Source organism: Panthera onca, chromosome C2 (assembly GCF_046562875.1).
Source record: "Panthera onca isolate mPanOnc1 chromosome C2, mPanOnc1 haplotype 2, whole genome shotgun sequence".
NCBI classification, from domain to species: Eukaryota; Metazoa; Chordata; class Mammalia; order Carnivora; family Felidae; genus Panthera; species Panthera onca.
Window position 1 is genome coordinate 27,700,604 of NC_138347.1, and position 22,214 is coordinate 27,722,817.

Sequence of the window (22,214 nt, forward strand, 5' to 3'; positions counted from 1 at the left end):
CAGCAATGAATCACCAACTGGGAGTGTCCTGTGATGATCCTAATAATCAGACAATATGAGTCTAATAAGTAATTAGAGTAGTTCCTAATATTAGACTAATGTATCATGCTTCTAGTGTTCCTTTGAAATCTTAACTTTTGTGTTTCAATAGACTGTAAGCTTCTCAAAAACAAGAACTTCTAAATTTCTTCCACAACTTTCTACTACACAAAGCAGGTATTCAATTCTTTACATTTGGTTTAAACCCTCCAGAAAAAAAACAAAAACAACCCAATATTATCAATTATGAACAACTTACTTTAAAACAAGAAGGAAATGTTTTTAAAGAATGGAATTCACATATCTCAGTTAAATAAATATGGTAACAAATCAAACAAGCAGTTCTTATTATATACTTAGCTCTTGCAATAACAATTTCAACACGTAAAGGTTATCTATTCGATTGAAATATGAGAAAAATCTTCCAAGTGTATATAGTTGGTGTTCTCAACATTATAAACTGTAGGGATGTGTGTGTATATGTATAGTGCTGTCCAGAATGATATAATCAATGTAGAAATAGTTGTTCCTAGAATGCATTTTAAAAAGGAGTCCTAAGAAACAAGTGTAAAGGAATAAAACATTTGGCTCCAAATGCTTGGCATTTGATCCAAAAACAATACACCATTACAGCAATCACAAAGTGCATTGTCTGAATGAAAGTGCTAAGTTATAGAAAACATGTATTTTATATAAGTATAATAAAATCCATCATCGATGATAAAGGGTAAATGTAAAAGTTTTAAATGAAAGAAAACTAACCTATAATTTTTCTGTTGTACTTCCTACTCCCCCTCAAATGCCTTATATAGATAGGTTTTAAAAGTATAAATACAATTTTAATCCACAAAATAATTTCCAAAATACCCTTAATTTTCTGAGCTCAATTTCTTTCTTTTATGACCAAATCTAAGTTAGCACAGTTTTTTGAGACATTCCTTGCTAAGAACAAGGATGAAATAAATGGGCTTTTGAAAATTTAGTGTATTTCTGCTGAGAAGCACATTGGAAAAGTAAAATAATTTATTTAAACATTTTTGTTCTCAGCTAATTTCCATGGCTAGAAAATCTTTTTGCATTTCAAAAGGCAAAATTGTAAATGATGTTAAATGCAGCTACTACATTTGGCTAAATTATGAAAATATCACCACATGCAGAAACTATCCAAACTATTCTTAGTCTTTTAAAAAAAAGACTTCTCAAAGTATAACTGATGTACAATATACTGTACATTATAAAGTACATACTTTCCTGAGCTTCAGACATGTATACATCCATGAAAGCATCACCACAGACAAGACAATGTACCTATCCATCACTCCCACAAGTTTCTTCAAACTTTACTCCCTTTCCCTGATCATCCCAGGGCAACCATGGTCACTTTGTATTTTTTAGAAATTTACACAAATCAGATCATACTCTATGTACTCATTTTAGTCTGGTTTCTTACAACAGAAGTAATTATTTTGAGTTTCATCCCCAAGACTGTGTGTGTTAACAATCCATTCTGTCTTAACGCTCAGTAGTATTCTAATTGTCTGAATATCCCACACTTCTTTATCCAGTGACCTATTCCAGCTGTTGTGGCTATTACCGTACATGTCTTTGTGTGGACATATGTTTTAATTTCTCTTGAGTAAAAACTTGGAGAGAGCTTAGGTTGTATGTAGATTTATTTTTTCAAGAAACAACCAAACTGCTTTTGCAGAAGCGTTATACATGTTATATTCCCACTGACAGCTTAATAAGAGTTCTAGATCCATTTTCTACATCATTTGGATATGGGTTATATTTTTAACTAGTTCTTCCAGTAGGTACAAAATGGCACCTCTAGTTTTAATTTCAATTTTCCTATGAAATAATGTCAAGCACCTTTTCATGTAGTTATTTGTCTGTAGATCCTCTTTGGTGAAGTGTCTGTCCAAATATTTTTCCCAGAACAGTAATAGCTTATCTTATTGACTTATGCAAGTTCTGTATATATTCTAGATACAATTCCTTTATCTGATACGTGTTTTGCTAAGTGTGCACTTTATAGTATACAGTATATTGTACATCAGTTACACCTTAATAAGTCTTTTTTAAAAAAAAGACTAAGAATAGTTTGAATAGTTTCTGCATGTGGTGATATTTTCATAATTTAGCCAAATGTAGTAGCTGCATTTAACATCATTTACAATTTCGCCTTTTGAAATTCAGAAAGATTTTCTAGCCACAGAAATTGGCTGAGAGCAATTTGCTCCCAGTTGTGGCTTAGCTTTTCATTTTGTATAAATTTTTCAGATAAGTTTTTAATTTTGATGAAGTCCAGTTAATCATTTTTTTATGATTTGTGTCCTTGTTTTCTCCCACTTAAGAAATCTTTTCTTAACCTAAGACATTAAAATTTTCTCTAATGTTTTCATCAAGAATTTTTATAGTTTGTTTTCTTTTAGGTCTATAATCCATTATCAGTTTTTTTCATATATTTGAAAAAAGATATGTTCTGTAAGGGCTGAGGGTTATCTTTTTGTCTACGATACCATTAGTTTAAAAGATTTTCCTTTGTCTACTGAATCGTTTTGTCAATTCTCATTAAAACCAACTCACTCTATATGTGTAGGTCTATTTCTGGATTCTATTCTGTTCCATTGATCTGTATGACTAGACTATCTTTTCACCAAAAATAATGCATAAGAGTTGATTCTTCCAACATTGTCTTTCTTTTTAAAACTACTATGGCTATTCTAGTAGTCCGATTTTCTATACAAATGTAATATCAATTTGTCAATTCCTATGAAAAAGCCTGCTGGAATTATGATCGAGATTGCACTGAATCTATAGATTAAACTGGGGATAATTGATATCATAACAATCAATATTGAATCCTCTCATCCTTAAACATATCTATCTCTTTAATTTCTCTCAGCAAAATTTTGTGGTTTTCTACAAGTATCTTTTGCCCACTTTACCCCTAATAGTCCACATTTTATGCTACTGTATGTATGTATTTTTTAATTTAAATTTCCCACTGTATTTACAAATACAACTGATTTTTTTTTAAGTTTATTTTGAGGGGCGCCTGGGTGGCTCAGTTGATTAAGCGTCCAACTTCGGCTCAGGTCATGATTTCAGGGTTCATGAGTTCGAGCCCTATATCAGGCTCTGTGCTGACAGCTGGAAGCCTGGAGTTTGCTTCTGATTCTGTGTCTCCTTCCTATTCTGCCCCTCCCCTGCTCACACTCTGTCTCTCTCTCTCTCTCTCAAAAATAAACATTAAAAAAAAAATTAAAGTTTCTTTTGAGAGAGAGAGAAAGAAGAAGAGGGGGAGGAGGAGAGAGAGGGTGACAGAATCCCAGAAGGCTCTGTGCTATCAGTGCAGAGCCCGACACAGAACTCGAACTCATGAACCGTGAGATCATGACCTGAGCTGAAGTCAACAGCCCAACACTTAACTGACTGAGCCACCCAGGTGCCCCTAGAAATAAAATTGATTTTTGCATGTTTGCCTCATATCACGTAACCTTGCTGAGTTCATTCCTTGGTTCTACCATCTTTTATTTATTTTTGTACAGTACTTAGAATTTTCTACATAGACAACCAAGCATATACACAAAGACACCTTTATTTCTTCCCTTCTAATCTTCATGTTTATTTCCTTTTCCTGCTTTATAGCACTGGTTAAGAACTCCAGTCTACTGTTTAACAGAAGTGGTGAGGACAGATATCCTTGCTTCCTCCTGATTTTTGGGGAAAAGCACTCAGTCTTTCACCTAAGTATTATATTAGTCATAGGCTTTTCATAAATGATTTTTATCAAGATAAAAAAGCTTCTTCCAGTTTCTAGTTTCTGAGAGATTTTAGGTACATCAGCTTTTGTCAAATTCTTTATCTACTAAGGTGATTATATGGTTTTCTTCTTTAGTCTGTTACCATGGTGAATTAGACTGATTTTTGAACACTAAACCAACCTTGCAGTCTACATAAACTCCAGTTGCTGAGGTAGTATCCTTTATGGATGTTTCAAGAGATATTTGCCAAATATCTGCTACAACATTTTGCTTTTATGTTCATGAAGAATATTGGTCATTAGTTTCCTTTTCTTGAAATATCTTTTTCTAAGGGTGCTTGGATGGCTCAGTCGGTTGAGCAGCGCACCTGGATTTCAGCTCAGGTCACCATCTTGCAGTTCCTAGGATGGAGCCCTGTGTCAGGCTCGGTGTTGACAGCACACAGCCTGCTTGGCATTCTCTCTCTCCCTCTTCCTCTGACCCAGCCCTGCTCACACATGCTCTCTCTTTCAAAATAAATAAACAAACTTAAAAAGGTATTTAAAAATTAAAAAAAAATAAAAGAAATATCTTTTTCTATTTGGCTTCACAGTAATGCTGGGCGCATGGAATGAACTGGGAAGTTTTACCTCATTCTCAATTTTCTGAAAAAACATGTAGAGAACTGGTATTATTCTTTCCTTACATGTTTGGTATAATTCACCAGTAAGCTACTTCATTGTTGAATTTTTTGGTGATTAGGTTAACTAAAAATTCTATTTCTTTATGTAATATAGGGATACTCAGGTTATCTATTTTTCCATCAGTGAGCTTCAGTAGTTTGTGGCTTTCAAGATATTTGTCTATTTATAATATTCCACTATTCTATTTTATTTTCTAGATAATTTATAGGGATGTCCCTCTCTTTCATTGTTTATACTGGTAATTTGTTTCTTCTTTTTTTTTTTTTTTGCTCAGACTACCTAGAAATTCATTTTACTGATCTTAAGAAGCAGCTTTTGGTTCCATTAATTTTCTCTACTATTTCAATTTCATTTCTATTTCAATAATCTAGCTCTTATCTTTATTATTTCCTTTCTTCTACTTTCAAATATTAATGTGCTTTTTTTTCTAATTTCTTGATGTGCAAGCCAATGTCATAAATTTGAAACTATTCTTAATTTCTAATGTGTTTAGTTCATGTTTTTTCCACTAACATCTGCCTTAGCTATATCCTTCTAATTTTGGTATGTTGTGTTTTAATTTAAAATATTCTGAAATTTCCCCTCTGATTTTCTCTTTGTCCCTTGGGTTATTTAAAGGTGTATTACTTAATTTTCCATAATCAGAGAGATTTTCTAATGTCTTTCTGTTGTCAAATTCCATCTTTATTCCACCGCAGTCAGAAAATATACTTTGCATGCTTTGAATCCTTCGAAATGTACTGAAACCTGTAAATCCAATCTTATTACTTTATTCATAACTAAAGACAGAAATTCCAGAATGACTCTGTCATTTGAAAATTCAAATTCCTTCAGGTGTTTGCCAAACGGAATTCAATTAAACATATTCCCTGCTCATACGCATCTTATCTATGAGTAGTGGAAAATGAGAAAATATTGTTTATTTGGAAATATTCACCCTTAAACAAGACTTTAAATAATATACCTTATGAGTAATAAGCTTTTAGCTATTTGTATGAAGATTACCACTATTATGAACTATTTATCTCTGTTTTCTCAACATTTGAACATGTTTTGTCATCAGTTTATGACTGTTTAAGCCAAAAGACATTATGAATGGGAGTGGGGAGGGGTAAGATGTTTACGGTGAGAATCCATCTTTAGACTTCTAGTACCTCACAATTCTCCTAGACATTAAAATTACAAACAGTACCTTGGGGTGTGTGGGTGACTCAGTCAGTACACCTGGTGTTTTTCATCACCTCAGCTGAATGTAGCACCAATCAGTGGCTGATAACTACCTATTAGTCCCACATATCTGCTTCAGAGATGTCAGTTATAGTATGTATTGATGTTACCATGCCACATTAAAGAACAACTTCAGCGGCACTGGGGTGGCTCAGTCAGTTAAGCATCCAACTCTTGACTTCAGCTCAAGTCATGATCTCAAGGGTTCATGAGTTTGAGCCCCGCAACAGGCTCTGTGGGGCCAGTGCAGAGCCTGCTTGAGATTCTGTCTCCCTCTCCTGCCCCTCTCCTGCTTGCTATCTCTCTACCAAAATAAATAAAAATAATAAACTTAAAGAATAACTTCATTTGTGAAATAATCTTTTAAAAAACTGCACAGAGTTCTTCTAAATAAAGCGTTTTTTTTTTCACAATTGAAGTAGAGATCCTTTTAATTCCTTAACCTAAAGGGACACCTGGACATACTGATCCATCTACTGCAAGAAAACAAATTTCTCTAGAAAGGTGAAGGTAAGATTTATATATTTCATGGGTACTCAGCTGAACAATCCTAAAATTAGCTCTGGTACATAAGCATGGATGTTATGATCGTTTTTAAATACGACTCTAAAACTAACTTGGTCTTATTCAACATTTTGAAAAATAAAGTAAATTAAAACTCTTTAAAGCACTAAAATCCAGAAACAAAAGAGAAAAAGTCAAGATACATATAAATACCTAATTGGAAGCAATATTTCCAAATAATGTCACGTAAATTATAAATATACTTCAACTGAGACATGAGAAGAAAGAGCTGTGGGGGCACTCGGGTGGCTCAGTCGGTTAAGCGCCCAACTTCTTAATTTTGGCTCAATCAAGATCTCTCAATTCATGAGATGGGGCTCCACGCTTGGCTCTGTGCTGACAGTGCAGAGCCTACTTGGGATTCTCTCTCTCCCTCTCTCCCTCTGCCCCTCCCCAGCTCCTAGGCCACATGCGCACTCTCTCTTTCGAAATAAGTAAATAAACATTTAAAAAAAAAAAAAAAAAGGAAAGCATTATTAAAAAAAAAAAAAAGGAGAGGAGAGAACTGTGATTATTAACAAGGTGTGATAATGGAAGCAACAGTCCAAAAAACTTCATGGAACAACTGTAATGAGTGAAGGGGTTTTGCTTAATTTCTCTGCAAGTCTGTGGGGTAGTCAGGTAATCTTGGTCCCCTTTGAAAATGGCTTATTTAGGCTTGCTTACCAGCCTGATACTCTACTGCTCAAAGATTATAGCCTGAAAAGCTAGCTATAAATCATTGTATTCCCACTAGTTTGCATTATAAATGTTTCATGTTTACAGAACAAGTGATTTTCAAATTACACACTAAAAGAAAAACAGGAACGCCTGGGTGGCTCAACTGGTTAGGTGTCTGACTCTGGGTCTAGGCTCAGGTCATGATCTCATGGTTTATGAGTTCAAGCCCCACATCAGGCTCTGCACTGACAGCACAGAGCCTGCTTGGGATCCTCTGTCTCCTTCCTCTGCTCACTCACATGTACGCGTGCTCTCTCTCAAAATAAATAAATAAATATTTAAAAAAAAAAGAAAAACAGGGGTGCCCGGGTGGCTCAGTTGGTTAAGCGTCTGACTTTGGCTCAGGTCATGATCTTGCGGTCCAAGAATTTGAGCTCCGTGTCAGGCTCTGTGCTGACAGCTTGGAGCCTGGAGCCTGCTTCAGATTCTGTGTCTCCTTCTCTCCCTGCCCCTCCCCACTCACACTCTATCTCTCTCCTCTCTCTCTCAAAAATAAATAAACATTAAAAAAAAATTTAAAAAAAGAAGAAAAATATAATTCTATTACATATCATTAACACTAAAAGGAAGTCACGCAAAGTTCAATACTTTATGGTAACCTAACACTTTAACTTCTTTGTGCAACCAGTCCCCTTTTAGGGCTACAATTTTTTTTATGACAAGATCCTTAAAGCCCTAAATACTCACATGTATCACCTCCATAATTAATTTCTTACATTAAATATAAATTTCTGCATCAGTCCTACTTTGAAAAGCTAACATGAATACAATAACATCATCTGAGGTACTTACTATGAACTATGTACTTCTAAGCCCTTTGTATGTTTTACCTCATTTAATTCTCAAAACCGTATACAATAATTACTAATATTATTTACACCTTTCAGGAAAGGAAACTGAACAGACAGTTCAAACCCTAAATCCACAGCCAGAATACCCAGGCAATCTAGCCCTGATTATGTGTGTGTTCTGTTACGTTATATTGCCTAACAATATAAACTTACAAAAAGGAAGTTATAGATTGGCACTGCAAAGACAGCCAGTGCAAAACTAATCTTTTAAAGGGCTCATCTACACAAAAATTTTTATTTTCACACAATTTTTCGGGAGGCAATTGAAAGAAAAACCTTGAATTATAAATTAAAACCTATAAAGTTCCTGAAATTTGACAATTCAAAAAGAAGAAAAAGGGAGGGGCACCCAGGTGGCTCTGTCAGTTGAGCAACACAACTCTTGATTTCAGCTCAAGTCATGATCTCACAGTTCATGGAATCGAGCCCCATATTGGGTTCTGTGCTTTCTCAGAGCTGTCAATCCCTGCTTGGGATTCCCTCTCTCTCTCTCTGCTCCTCTCCCCACCCCCCAAAATAAATAAATGAACTTAAAAAAGAGAGAGTGAAAAGCAATTACTAAAGTGACACAATAAACTAGCATATTATTGACACACATGTGAAGAAAAATTCAGATTTATAATATACTGATAAAGAATAGAAAGTTACTGTAGTAACTGAGATTAATGGGCTGACATTCAAAATTAACAGTTTCATATTTGATGAGACAAACTGCCCTAAAATCAAGCACAGATAAAAGAATATGATGACATACACACACACACACACACACACACACAGACACACACACACACACACACACACACACACACTGCTTAAAAATCTTTCATAGTTTTACCTTTTGGTTTCGGGGTAAATCTTGAGCATTTGACGGAGGCTTGTAATTCAGAACTAATCTTCTAAATTCCAAAAGATTGAATAATGACTGAAAAAGAACAACAATTTAAGAAAATCTAGGGGAAAGTTCTATTAACAGAACTATAAAAATATGACTGGTCTTAGAGATTTATTTTTGACAACTATTCTACTTATACACAGGATTGTTGCCACTAGCACAAGACCTATTTTCTCCTAGAGAAAATGTCAAATTTCTTATATACTGACACACTATTCTTTATCATTAACAATATTTATTGTATGGAAAAGCAGAAAATTGTGGACAACACAAAAAATCATACTACATATTATTAAAAGCTTTCTTTCTCTATGTGCTTAATAAGCAGTTTCCTCAAAAGGTACACAAATGCTAAGTCTAGAACTTTTTAAACATGTTATATTCACTGCGTTATCTTGAGGTATCAATACCACAAAAATGTAGCACTAATAAATTTATGGGCCAGCTGCTAGGTGATAGAGACATAAAGAAATTACATATTATCTCTATGCTCAAGAAGACACACAGCCCAGAAAGGAGAAAGATATTAGGACAATAGAAATCTGACTCCAAGATACAATTCTATTGATCTCATAGAGGATGAGAGCATATGAAAGATGTCCACAGGAAAGCTTCCTAGAACTCATATTGTCATCATCATGATTATTTGTTTAAAAAAATGAAATAAAATGCAACTGAAAATAGCAGAACCTGTCATACACAGTAAACACACCAGAATACTGTTTGCAAAATTTTCATTGTATCCATTTTATATACATGTGTGTGTCAAGTTTTTTAAGATGTAAAACATATTCCTTTCTGTTGAAAATCACTATAGGAGGCAAGGATGCATGAGGTCTTAGCAAAGTTGTGTGAGCCAACTTGATAGAACATAAAGGTAGCACCACAAATCAATCATAAAACAAGATTTTGTTTAGGAGTTGGGGGTTGGGAAAACTGGCCCACTATCTATAAAGAAAAAACTAGGATATAGATATATAGATATAGATGTGGTTTAAAGACCTAAATATGAAAAATAAAACCAGGGGTGCCTGGGTGGATCAGTCGGTTGGGCGGCCGACTTCGGCTCAGGTCGTGATTGGTGGTTTGTGAGTTCGAGCCTCGCATCGGGCTCTGTGCTGACAGCTCAGAGCCTGGAGCCTGCTTCAGATTCTGTGTCTCCCTCTCTCTTCCCCTTCCGTGCTTGCTCTCTGTCTCTCTCTCTCTCAAAAATAATAAACATTAAAAAACATTAAAAAAGAAAGAAAGATAAAATCATAAAGCTGGCAACAGAAACTGTAGGAAAATATTTTGGTTATCTTGTAATCTTGAAGTATTTCTCAATTAAACAAATGAACATGTGAGGTAATTAATTTATTCATTCATTTAATAAATATTTATGGAGTACCCACTACATGCAGACACGAGGAGAACAAGCAGAGAATAAAATATATTGAGTCTCTGACAAAATAAGAATAGTATGGGAAGTGAAGAGTATGCAACAAAAAGAAAAAGGAGAAAATGTCCTTCAAATATAGCAGTGTATCAGAGTAACTGTGGAACTTTAAAAAGTACCTAGGTCAGGGGCTTCTCAACAAAGATAGAAAAATAAAGTACCACAGAAAATTCTGAAGTACTTCAAAGAATCAATGGCAAATTTCAAGATGGACAAGATTTGCAATACAGAACTTCTTGATTTATGATGGGGTTACATCTGGATAAACCCTCCCTACGATTAAAGTATCATTAAGCTGAAAATTCATTTATTTTTTTTTTTTCTTTATTTTTTTTTTTTTATTTATTTTTGGGACAGAGAGAGACAGAGCATGAACGGGGGAGGGACAGAGAGAGAGGGAGACACAGAATCGGAAACAGGCTCCAGGCTCCGAGCCATCAGCCCAGAGCCTGACGCGGGGCTCGAACTCACGGACCGCGAGATCGTGACCTGGCTGAAGTCGGACGCTTAACCGACTGCGCCACCCAGGCGCCCCTGAAAATTCATTTAATACACAAAACGTACCGAACATCTTTGCTTAGCCTAGCTTACCTCAAAAGTGTTCTGAACATTTACATTAGCATACAGGTGGGCAAAATCATCCAATACAAAGTCTATTTTATAACAAAGTGTTGAATATATAATGTAATTTATTAAATACTGTACTGAAAGTGAAAAACAAAATAGGTTGTATGGGTACAGAATGGTTGTACGTATATCATTGTTTACCCTCGTGATCACATGTCCGACTAGGAGCTAGCATCACAAGAAAGTACTATACGGCACACTGCTAGCCCAAAAAATGATCAAAATTTAGAGTACAACTTCTACTGAATATATACTGCTTTTGTACCACTGTATGTCAAAAAATCATAAACTGAACCATGATAAATCAGGGACCTATACTCTCAAATGTTGCCAGATCCAGTAAGGTAAGGGAAGAAAACTAACTTTTGGATTTGGCAACTGGGAAATCACCTTTTCAGTAGAATGATGGAAGAGAGGCAGCAAGGAGTACTGAAGAAATGGGATAGAAAAATGATAAAATACAGACTGTTTTATGAGTAGTTTAAATAGGAAAGAGAATAATGACAAATTAGGATAATCTCAATCCCACTTCTTTACTCTAAACTCCCATTAGGGAACATTTTTCTTCTCCCTGAATACCTTTCTAAACAATTATATTTCTTTCGGTGTGGGTCTATTGGTAATGAATTACTTCAGCTTCTGCTTAGTGTGAAATTGTTTTTCTTCATTTTTGTAAGATTTTTGCCAGTTATAGAATTTTAGATGGCCAGTTATTTTTTATAGCACTCTAAAAACAGTATTTCTGTTCAGAAGTCAGCTGTCAATCTTTGTTTTGTTTCTTTATAGAGGTGATACAGGCACCTCTTGTTTTAACGCTTCATCTTAATGCATTTTGTAGAGCTCATATTTTCTATAATTGAAGGTTGATGGCAACCCTTTGTCAAGCAAGCCTATTGGCACCACTTTTCCAACAGCACTTACTCATTTTGTGTTTCTGTGTCACATTTTGGTAATTTTTGCAATATTTTAAAATTTCTATTATTATATCTTTTATGGTGATCTACAATCAGTGATCTTGCATGTTACTAATGTAAACTTTTGGGGGGCTCTGCAAATCATGCCCACAAGAGATGACAAGCTTAATCAATTATGTCGTATGTGTTATGATTGCTGCCCCAACTGGCCATTCCTCCTTCTCTCTGACTCTCCTCGGGCTTCCCTATTTCTTAGGACACAACAATATTGAAATCAGGCCAATTAATAATACTACAGTGGCTTCTAAGTGTTCATTCAATTGATTTGGTTTTCAACTGTTTGGGCAAATTTCACTGCCATCTTAGTGTAAGAAACTGCCACAGCCACCCTAACCTTCAGCAACCGACACCCTCATCAGTTGGTAGCCATCAATATTGAAACGAGACCCTCCACCACCAAAAAGATTATGACTCATTGAAAGCTCAGATAATAGTATTTTTTAGCAATAAATTATTTTTAATTAAGGTATACATATTGTTTTTTTTAATGTAATCGTACTGTATACTGAATAGGCTGCAGTATAGTATAAACAACTTTTATACACACTAAGAAACCAAAACATTCATTTGACTTGTTTTATTAAGATATTCATTTTATTGTGATTGTGTGGAACAAAACCCATGTGTCTCTGAGGTGTGCCTATACATCTTTTCCACCTGGCTACTTTTAGGATTTTCTCTTTGCCCATAGTTTTTTCCATTTTATGTGCCTTGGCACAATATTCTTTATGTTTATGCTACTTGATTCCTATTGTTTCCAGTATCTGTGGCTTGATCCCATTCATCACATTTGGAATATTTTCAGGCATCTTTTCAAATATTACTTTTGCTATATTCCCTTTTTACTTTCCCTCTATAACCATAAATGTTATGTCAACACAATTCACCATGTCCAAAATATCTCTTATATCCTCTTATCTGTACTTCATGGCTTCAGTCTGAAAATGTTCTTCAAACCAAATGTCCAGTTAACTAATTTTCTCTTCAGTTGTGTCAAATATACTGCTAAAGTCATCCACTGATTAACTTTATTATATTCAGCAATTCTAAAATTTCTATTTTGCTTTTTTTTATACTTTTTACTTTTCTATTGAAATTCTCAATCTTGCTTTTAATTCCTTCATCATATTAATAGTTATAACAAACAATTCAATTTTCAGGTTTCATATTGCCAGTTATTTTAATTTTTGATTATAACTGATTATAACTGATTTGAATACTAAACATTTATTTTTATATGGAAAAAGTGGAGAAAATTCAAAGTTCTAGATAATATTACCTTCTAACAGAATTTACACATTTGCTTCTGGCAGGCACTAAAACTGGAGTCATTTGCAGTCCCAGATCAACTTAATCCAAACAATACTGAGTTGAAGCTGAAATTCAAACACTATGAAGCCTGGCTTATTTTCAGTTCCCACTAATCCAACATTCTAGCCCTCTAGAATTTAACTGGAAGTCTAAGGTGTTTACTAATGCTCCAAGTTTGTACAAAACTATGCTTACCTTCCCAACCACTCAGAAGCCATTTCTGGAACTGTCTCAAGGATAAAATCTGCCCAAAATATGAAGCTTACTCTAAAAATACTGATCTTTCAGAGCTTAGTCTCAAAATCCCTCACTGCTTTAGTGTTAGGTGACATAGTTGATTTTTTTGTTGATGTTCTTTTGGTTTGGTTGAGTTGGGTTCCAGAAAAATATGACCACGTAAGTGGTCTAATACAACCTAATAAGCTACAACTCTAAGTAGAACTTGTGATCATTACAATAAATCACAGAAATTAATGTTTTTAAGTCACAAATACTGTATATCCTCAACCATAGTCATAATAGTACTGATCAACCTATTTCTTCAAAAAAAAGGTGGGAAAAGGTAAATGTCACTGCTGCCTAAACTGTGTCTGTGATTGATGCATCCTGAAAACAAGTATCCTTTCACTGAGTCCGAAGCTAAAAACTAAATTTTGAAGGTCACTTGATAAAATGGAATTTGGCTAAACTCTTGTTAATAACAGAAAGCTATGAGATGAGATTTCAAATAACTTGTGGAAAACACAGAGCAATGACAAGAAAGCAAAGGGATAGAAACTGTCTATAATGAAGATACTGAAGAAAAGTAAGATCACTTCTCCTTGGTGGATTAGGAAAAAAAAAAAAAAAAAGAATGGTATCACATAAGTTCAGAGTAAGGCAGGGACTGGAAATAGATGGCATGATTAAAAGATGAAAGTCTGTATACAGAGCAATTAAATCTCCATGTCCTTCCCAGATACAGAAGATTGAGACAACTACCACTTCCTTCTGTGGGATACAGGAAATTTTGTCTTTGGATATAACTGAACTGAATGGACTTGGTTTCAGAAAAATCATAGTGTCTGTGTGTGTGAGGCAATGAGACTCAGGGCTACAAATAGGAGGAGTAAGTAAAAAACCCTGCAAAGTGATCCCCAATCAACCTTCACACAATCACCTTTCTCTAGGCTTCCTTTTAGAAAGCCAGCAATCATGCTTAAAACACAAAGAATCGGAATCCAGCTTGAACCTGAGACAGAGAAATCTGTGGTAAAGGGAACCAAATTAGGAAGGAAGGAAGGAAGGAAGGAAGGAAGGAAGGAAGGAAGGAAGGAAGGAAAGAACGAACAGGGGTGCCTAGGCGGCTCAGTCGAAGCAGCCGACTTCAGCTCAGGTCATGATCTCACAATTTCTGAGTTTGAGCCCCGCATCGGGCTCTGTGCTGATAGCTCAGAGCCTGGAGCCTGCTTTAGATACTGTGTCGCCCTCTCTCTCTGCTCCTCCCCCACTCACACTCTGTCTCTCTTACTCTAAAAAAAAAAAAAAAAAAAAAAAATGGATGGAGAAATGTTAAAAAATTTTTTTTAATTAAAAAAAAATGAAACAAAGAAAGCAAGCAAGAAAGAGGGAGATAGAGTTAATATGTTTGTGCATTCAGAACCATAACAGGGATGTTAGAGGAAATTTTAAGAATAAGTAAATAAAAAATGGAAAGAAAAAAATGGGAAACTGACTACTCCAGGAAAACAAAAAAATTACAAAGGGATACTCCTAGTAAACCATTATAATGTTTACAAAATCATAGAAAATGTAAACACTGACTACTGACTATTTAAACTTATGATATAACTATGTTGAGAATGAAAAGAAAGGCAATTCTAGGTACATGAAATGGACAGCTAATTCCTCATCTATCTCAGCAGGAAGGCATGTCATTTAGAAAAATGACAAGAAAAAAATCTAGAACTGGTTGTAGTTACTTTTAAGACTCATCAATCACTATAAGGTAGGGAGGTTTGGGGCAGATTACTGTTGTTTTTCACTATAAGCCTTTTATTGCTGTGGAATTTTGTATTTTCTCTTTGAACCAGGTACTTCTGTTCTTTGATGAAAATTAAAGAGTTAAGAGAAAATAATGCGAATAAACATGTTAAATGATGTCCTAACATTTTTTGAAAACTTATAGCATCTTCTCGATCCCGATCATTTGGGTGAGAGAAGCATCTTAAGTTTTCAATTCCACCATATATAATATATGCTCCTTTTTGGTTCTTTCAGTCACCCATTCAATAATTACCTAAAGGATTCCTCCAATGTGTTAGACACTATACTATATACTGGTATAAAACAATAACCTAGAAAATCTGTGCTCTGCCCTCAGGATACTTGTGGAATTACACGATTTATGAGGAAGGTGACCATATCCTTTATCTTCCAACTAACAACCCTTTTGAGTGTGAAATAGAGTTATAAGACTTATTAATAAGCACCAATGGATCTACAGTAGAAGTGAACTGGGGCTGTACAAGGCAAACAGATGTATGAGAATCTTACTTCTGAGCATCTCAGAGGCATCCAAATGGGAAAGGCACCAAGGGCCATCATGAGAATCCATGAATTATACCCCAAACTAGCAAGAGAGAATATATACCTCTAAATGAGTACCTCATTTCACTGATACCCTAGTGGAGAAAAAGAGCACCAATTAGTCCTTTTACATATAACTTCCAAGATAAAAATACTCGACTAGATAACGAGTTAATGCCCAATCTAGGACGGTCAGGCTAATATTGCTAGCATCCAAAAGATTTAAGCCATCCTCTGTACCATCTTCTCCTTGCTTATAGTCCCTTTCTGATACTGTTTCCCTTTTCTCCCAAAATATTGGTGCCAGTATCTAAAGGAACAAGTAAAACAAAGATGTACCCTCTGTAGTCTATCCCCGCTACCTATTCTGCAGTTAGAGGTTTATAATCTAAGTAAATGTCTATAATTGGCAGATATATTTACAAAGAAAAGAAGTCCCAGTTGTTTCACACTAGTCCTGCCAACTAAGTAAATTCCACCCCTGAGAAAACCCTGTAAGTGAAACTTTACAGTGCATTTATGTCATAGTTTGAACAAGTTTCAATTCACTTTGGAAAAAAAAATAAGAAACTTCCAGCACTAACAAGAGATTTCCTGCCCGACTTTCTTTCATAGGTGAAAAATTCCATTTATGATGATAAATTTTTACACCTCAGATGATATCCATGGAATTAAAAAGTAATGTCACAAAATGAAAAAAGATAAAAGATTTTAATTACTAGAGATGAAAATGAAAAGCTACTTAAAAATAGAATCGACTTGGGAGCCTGGGTGGCTCAATCAGTTGAGCATCCAACTTCGGCTCAAGTCATGACCTCGCGGTTTTCGAGTTCGAGCCCCACATCGGGCTCTGTGCTGACAACTCAGAGCCTGGAGCCTGCTTAGGATTCTGCGTCTCCCTTTCTCTCTGCCCCTCTCCCACTCACACTCTATCTCTCTAAAAAATAAACATTAAAAAAAATTTTTTTAAATAGAATAGGCTTTAAAATTACAGCAAAAACAAAAAACAAAAAACAAAAAAAAAACCTTGAAGTGGTCTTTTGACAAGTTTTTCTTCCTACCCACAATTTCCCAAAACCTGAAGTGTAATGTGTATCCATACACCCAAAAGCCAATAATCTTAATACTTCATTATAACCCAAACTTTTCAAGGCTAGAGGTCATTTCTGCAATGTGTCTAGATTTTGCAAAAAATAATATAATAACAACAATAATCCCAAGAACCCTATACTAGCCTATGTTAGGAGTGTGGTAAGGCTACATTACCAGTTACACAGCCACTAATCCAAGGAAAAATTTAAAAATTCGTGAAATTATTTCAAATTTTAAATAGGACAAGCAATTTTTGCAGTCCATTCTCTTCCCCACCAAAAAACACCAAAAATTTGAAAAGTCAAACAAAAGCTAAGATTAGCAAACACCACTTAGAGTAGAAATAGATGGACAACAGTTTCAAATTTGAACTAAGGGGTGCCTGGGTGGTTCCGTCAGTTTAGCATCCGACTTCAGCTCAGGTCGGGATCACACAGATCGTTGAGTTCAAGCCCCACATCTGGCTTTGTGCTGACAGCTCAGAGCCTGCCTCAGATTCTCTGTCTCCCTCTCTCTCTGCCCCTCCCCTACTTGTATTCGTTCATTCGTTTTCTCTCTTTCTCTCTCCCTCTCTCTCAAAAATGAATAAACTTAATAACATAAAATATTTAAGAATACTATTCTTCCATGTGCAATCAATTTAATATACAAGAACTACTATATAACTTCAAATCTAATGTTTGAAGAATCAAAATTTTAATTTCCACAATGATTGAAGAACAGATGCCTGCACAAAAACACTCTGCTTAATTTCTTCACTTTAAAATAAAATTCTCGGGGTGCCTGGGTGGCTCAGTCGGTTGACTGTCTGCCTTTGGCTCAGGTCATGACCTCACAGCTTGTGGGTTTGAGCCCCAAATGGGCTCTGTGCTGACAGCTCAGAGCCTGGAGCCTGTTTTGGATTCTGTGTCTCCCTCTCTGCCCCTCCCCCACTCATGCTCTGTGTCTCAAAAATAAACGTTAAAAATAAAAATAATAATAATAATAATAAAATAAAATAAAATTCTGGGGGCACCTGGATGTCTCAGTCAATTAAGTGTCCGACTTCGGCTCAGGTCATGATCTTGCTAGGTTAGTGAGTTCGAGCCCCACATCGGGCTCTGTGCTGATGGCTCAGAGTCTGGAGCCTGCTTCGGATTCTGTGTCTCTCTCTCTGTCTCTCTCTCTGTCTCTCTCTCTCTCTCTGCCCCTCCCCCCACTTAAACTCTGTCTTTCTCAAAAATAAATAAACATTAAAAAATAATAATAATAAATAAATAAAATAAAATTCTGGGAGTGCCTGAGTAGTTCAGTCAGTTAAGCGTCCCACTTTGACTCAGGTCATGATCTGGTGGTTCATGAGTTCGAGCCCTGTGTCAAGCTCTGTACTGACAGCTCAGAGCATAGAGCCTGCTTTGGATTTTGTGTGTGTCTCTCTCTCTGCCCTTTCCCCACTCTTGCATGCTCACACTCTCTCTCTCTAAAATAAACAAATATAAAAGAAAATTAAAAAAAAATTTGAACCAAGATACTGAAAGAAGTTTATCCCATGAAAACAAAAAGTGGTTATCCCCATTTCTATTAGTATGAATTTAGTCATCATTTCAAACAGGCCTTTCTTACAATACAGTGTATAGAAATACAAAGCACCTATTCTAACTAAGAAATATTGATCATTTGCAAGTACTTTCTTCTAACAGTTTTTCTAAAAGAGGCCTCATTAACCAATGAGCCTCATTAGCTGGCCATTAAAGTGCAGAGATAGCACCTACTTGTCCAAATACAGGCAGCAAAGCATAATTGAAGACTCACATCACAGCCTTCAAACTGTGCTTCATATTTTTAAAATAAGGTCTAAATTATAAAACTTATATTGAACAATAAAATGTAAAAACTCTTACTAACAGTGCAAAGTAAAGTAAAGCAAGACATAAAGATTCTAATAAAATTGTAGATATTATTGTCAGGTACATGAATAATTAATGTATAATCAAAGACAGGAACAAAGGTATTACTACAGATTTATGTTAATTCAGGTATTCATTAACATTTTAATAGCCTAAAAAACAAATAACACAGTATATTACTTAAAACTAGTATACACTACAGAATTTAGAGACATAAATCTAGAAAACCAAAGGGAATCAAATTGTACGATATTATGTGCCAAACAAAAAAGGGAGTGACAGTTGGGAATTATAACACTGAAGTAGAAAAAACGTTAAAATTACAGAAGACAATTAACAATTTTATAGAAAATGAACTAAATAACCAGTTAGTTGCTTTAATATCACACAAAAGTTTATACCATCGTACCTACAGATTTGGGAAGCTACAGAATGAAGAGATATTTTGAATATAAGAAGAAATGGCATACATAATGATTTAAACAGTACTCCTCAGGAATACTAAATAATAAGCTATAATTCAACTGTATTAGGAAAACAAAAGATTTTCCTAAAGGGTCATAAAAATTGAGTATGTTATTATTCATAGATTGTTTTATTTTTTTATTTTATTTTTTTTTTTAATTTTTTAATGTTTACTTATTTTTGAGAGAGAGAGACAGAGACAGAGTGCAAGCAGGGGAGGAGCAGAGAGAGAGGGAGACAAAGAATCCGAAGCAGGCTCCAGGCTCCAAGCTGTGAGCACGGAGCCTGATGCAGGGCTCGAACTCACCAACTGTGAGATCATGACCTGAGCCGAGGTCAGACGCTTAACTGACTGAGCCACCCAGGCGCCCCCATAGATTGTTTTAAGGAGATCATTTAATTTCATGTTTTCTAATCTGATGGATAACATTACCAATGTCTACCTGAGAATAGTAAAGAATTATGACAATAGTATCTCATAAAAGAAAAGTGAAAAAGAAAGAAAGAAAGAAAGAAAGAAAGAAAGAAAGAAAGAAAGAAAGAAAGAAAATTAGTCCAAATTGAGAAGAGGATGCATAACTATGCATACAAATATTTTTCATTTTAGAATAAGGGTTTCAAGAAACATTTCATTAAGGGCCTTTCAAGTTAAAAAAAAATTCATTACTCTTGATTTATCAATATTTATTCTTTACACATCATATGTTTAGAAAATTATGTCAATCTATACCCTCCTCAAATTGTCACCTTATATTAAGAATATAAGTAATTAAAATGAGTATAATTCTATGAATAACATCTTCCATCATGTACAATAATTTAATTTGGTTAACAACAACAAAAAATAACAGTTCTGCTTTCATATCTCGGTTATATCCTTCTCAAGATTTGCAGAGTAATACATACAAAATATTTTTTACTCTTTCTACTCTGACAATAACTCCTAACAGAAGGGAGGAAGGAGATTATTTCCAAATAAGTGAAAGGGTTAAGTACTACTCTACTATTAAAGCTTCATACTGGGGTGAGGACAAGAGAAGAGAGAGGAGTATTAACAATCCACAACTAGCTCATTGGACAGAAGGGCATATTAAAACCTTGCTTACATTTATGTTTAAAGTACACAATTTAAAAGACACACACCCCAACCCACTTTCCATTGCCATCATGCCCACCAAGTAAGATCTGCATGAAGATCCTTACCTGAATAACAGCACTAAACCAGCAAGTATTGCCAACATTCTTTAGTCCAACAGGAGCTTTGTCCTGCCTTTTTCTATCGTAAGGGTTTCGAGAATCCCTCCAAACTTCTGTAGGCGTCCTCTTTAAACAGGCTTTATTTTCTGCTATGCTGGCTTCAAGAACTCTTAAACGATGGAAAGAAAATGATAAAAAAAAAAAAAAAAAAAAAAAAAAAAAAATACACTATTAATTTAGTGCTGTAACCTAGGAAATAACATACCACAAACTAAGGATTTTAATTACGTAAGCTAGGGATAACGTATCTGGGGAATTAATGTTAAACACAAACTTTACTCAAGTAGAAGTTAGTTTTCTGTAAGCACACAGTAGTGGCAAACATATCAAGAGACACGCAGCCTTTTTTCCTAAGAAAAAGGAAATTTAATGCAAAAGACAGTGTTATAAAACAGAAAATATATTATGTTAAATTATGGTTCAACAGATTTGAGGTTTAGTACCAGGAATATAGCACCTATATTAAGTTTTCTAAGAAATCACTCTAGTAAATATTTATAAAATAACATAAAGACTAGTTTTTAATAATAACTGCTTTAAATCACCAAGAAAACATTCCTAAACAAACTGAACTTTTACTCCTCTGACCATTAATTTTCCTTTTCTATTAAAAGGAAAAAAAAAGCTAAGGTAAATTCTAGAGTTCTTTCAGTTCTAGGGTTCTATGACTTATGACAGCTAAATAAAGAGAATAGTTATGTGTTTATTTTTTCACCCAAAAGCTTACCTACATACATATCAGAATAATAAAAGATTTACCTCTTAAAAATAAGCTTATCTATATAATATCTTACATACATCTAAACATGGCAAGAATAAGGCTACTTTGCTTAATCACATTTTTCTTGCTCGTAAGCAAGTAAGAACATGCAGGAAAACCTTAATTCCCAATATAACTAACAAAGCATTTTGCCTGTTCAAAACGTGTCACTACTCTTAATAAGCATAAGTAATATTCAAAGCGTCTTAACCCATTTTGTGTTAATTAAAAAGACTTTATCAAGAGTAAGTTTTTCCAACATTTTGGCTACTTGTGAAAATCTCACTCATGCTACACCATCTTTATTTTAAAGATTTTGCCCTCTAAGATTAATGTCAAATTCATATAGCTATATTCCTTAATTATGGGGGAAAAGTAAATTATATTTTTATCTCTAACAGTATTATTTTCAACATGACATTAGATAAAATATAATAGGACTCAACTTATCATCGCTTAAGTTATGTGAATACAGGATAACATCATCACTTAAGTTATGTGAATACAGGATAAAGTCTCCGTTTGGGAATCAATGAAACCACATCCTAAAAAATAGGTAACAACATGATAGGTTGAAATGCAAAGATCAAACTCAAAACATTTATAAATGAACACCTCAGGGGTGCCTGAATGGCTCAGTTGATTAAGTGTCTGACTCTTGATTTAGGCTCAGGTCATAATCTGACGGTTCACGGAATAGACCCCCATGTCGGATTCTGCGCTGTCAGCACAGAGCCTGATTGGGATTCTCTCTCTCCCTCTTTCTCTGCCCATCCCCCATTTGCACACATGTGAACTCTCTCTCAAGATAAATAAAAAAATAAAATAAAAATAAAAACAAACAGTTTGCAATACCTCTGTAACTTTTAAAAGTGATCCAGTATTAGCAACAGTACTGTGCCCAAAAACCAGCTCTCACATGCAACCACAGCCCATGGGAAGCTTTTTCTTATCAACTATTTACCAGTAAAAGGTACCAGAATCCTTGGAAATAGTTAGGTGAGTTGGGGCAGAAGAAAGTAAGAATTTGTCTAGAATAGCCCATTGTTATGAAGTTTTCAAGAACGTAAGGGGGAAATAAAAAGTAAAA

General features: G+C 34.8%; 1 protein-coding gene across 12 annotated transcripts in view; it reads right to left on the minus strand.

Annotated features, from left to right (window-relative positions):
• The window catches only part of USP25 (ubiquitin specific peptidase 25), a 151,057-nt gene that overhangs the window by 76,617 nt on the left and 52,226 nt on the right, over positions 1-22,214 (minus strand). For 11 of the 12 annotated variants that reach the window (XM_078452874.2, XM_078452876.2, XM_060640294.3 and 8 more), the window contains 2 exons: positions 20,311-20,473; positions 8,693-8,779 (listed from right to left, as the gene is read on the minus strand). In XM_078452874.2, the coding sequence (XP_078309000.2) occupies positions 8,693-8,779; positions 20,311-20,473 (250 nt within the window). Of the gene's footprint in view, positions 1-8,692; positions 8,780-20,310; positions 20,474-21,570; positions 21,592-22,214 lie in introns of those variants that run through there. The other variant, XM_078452878.2, reaches the window with a different exon arrangement.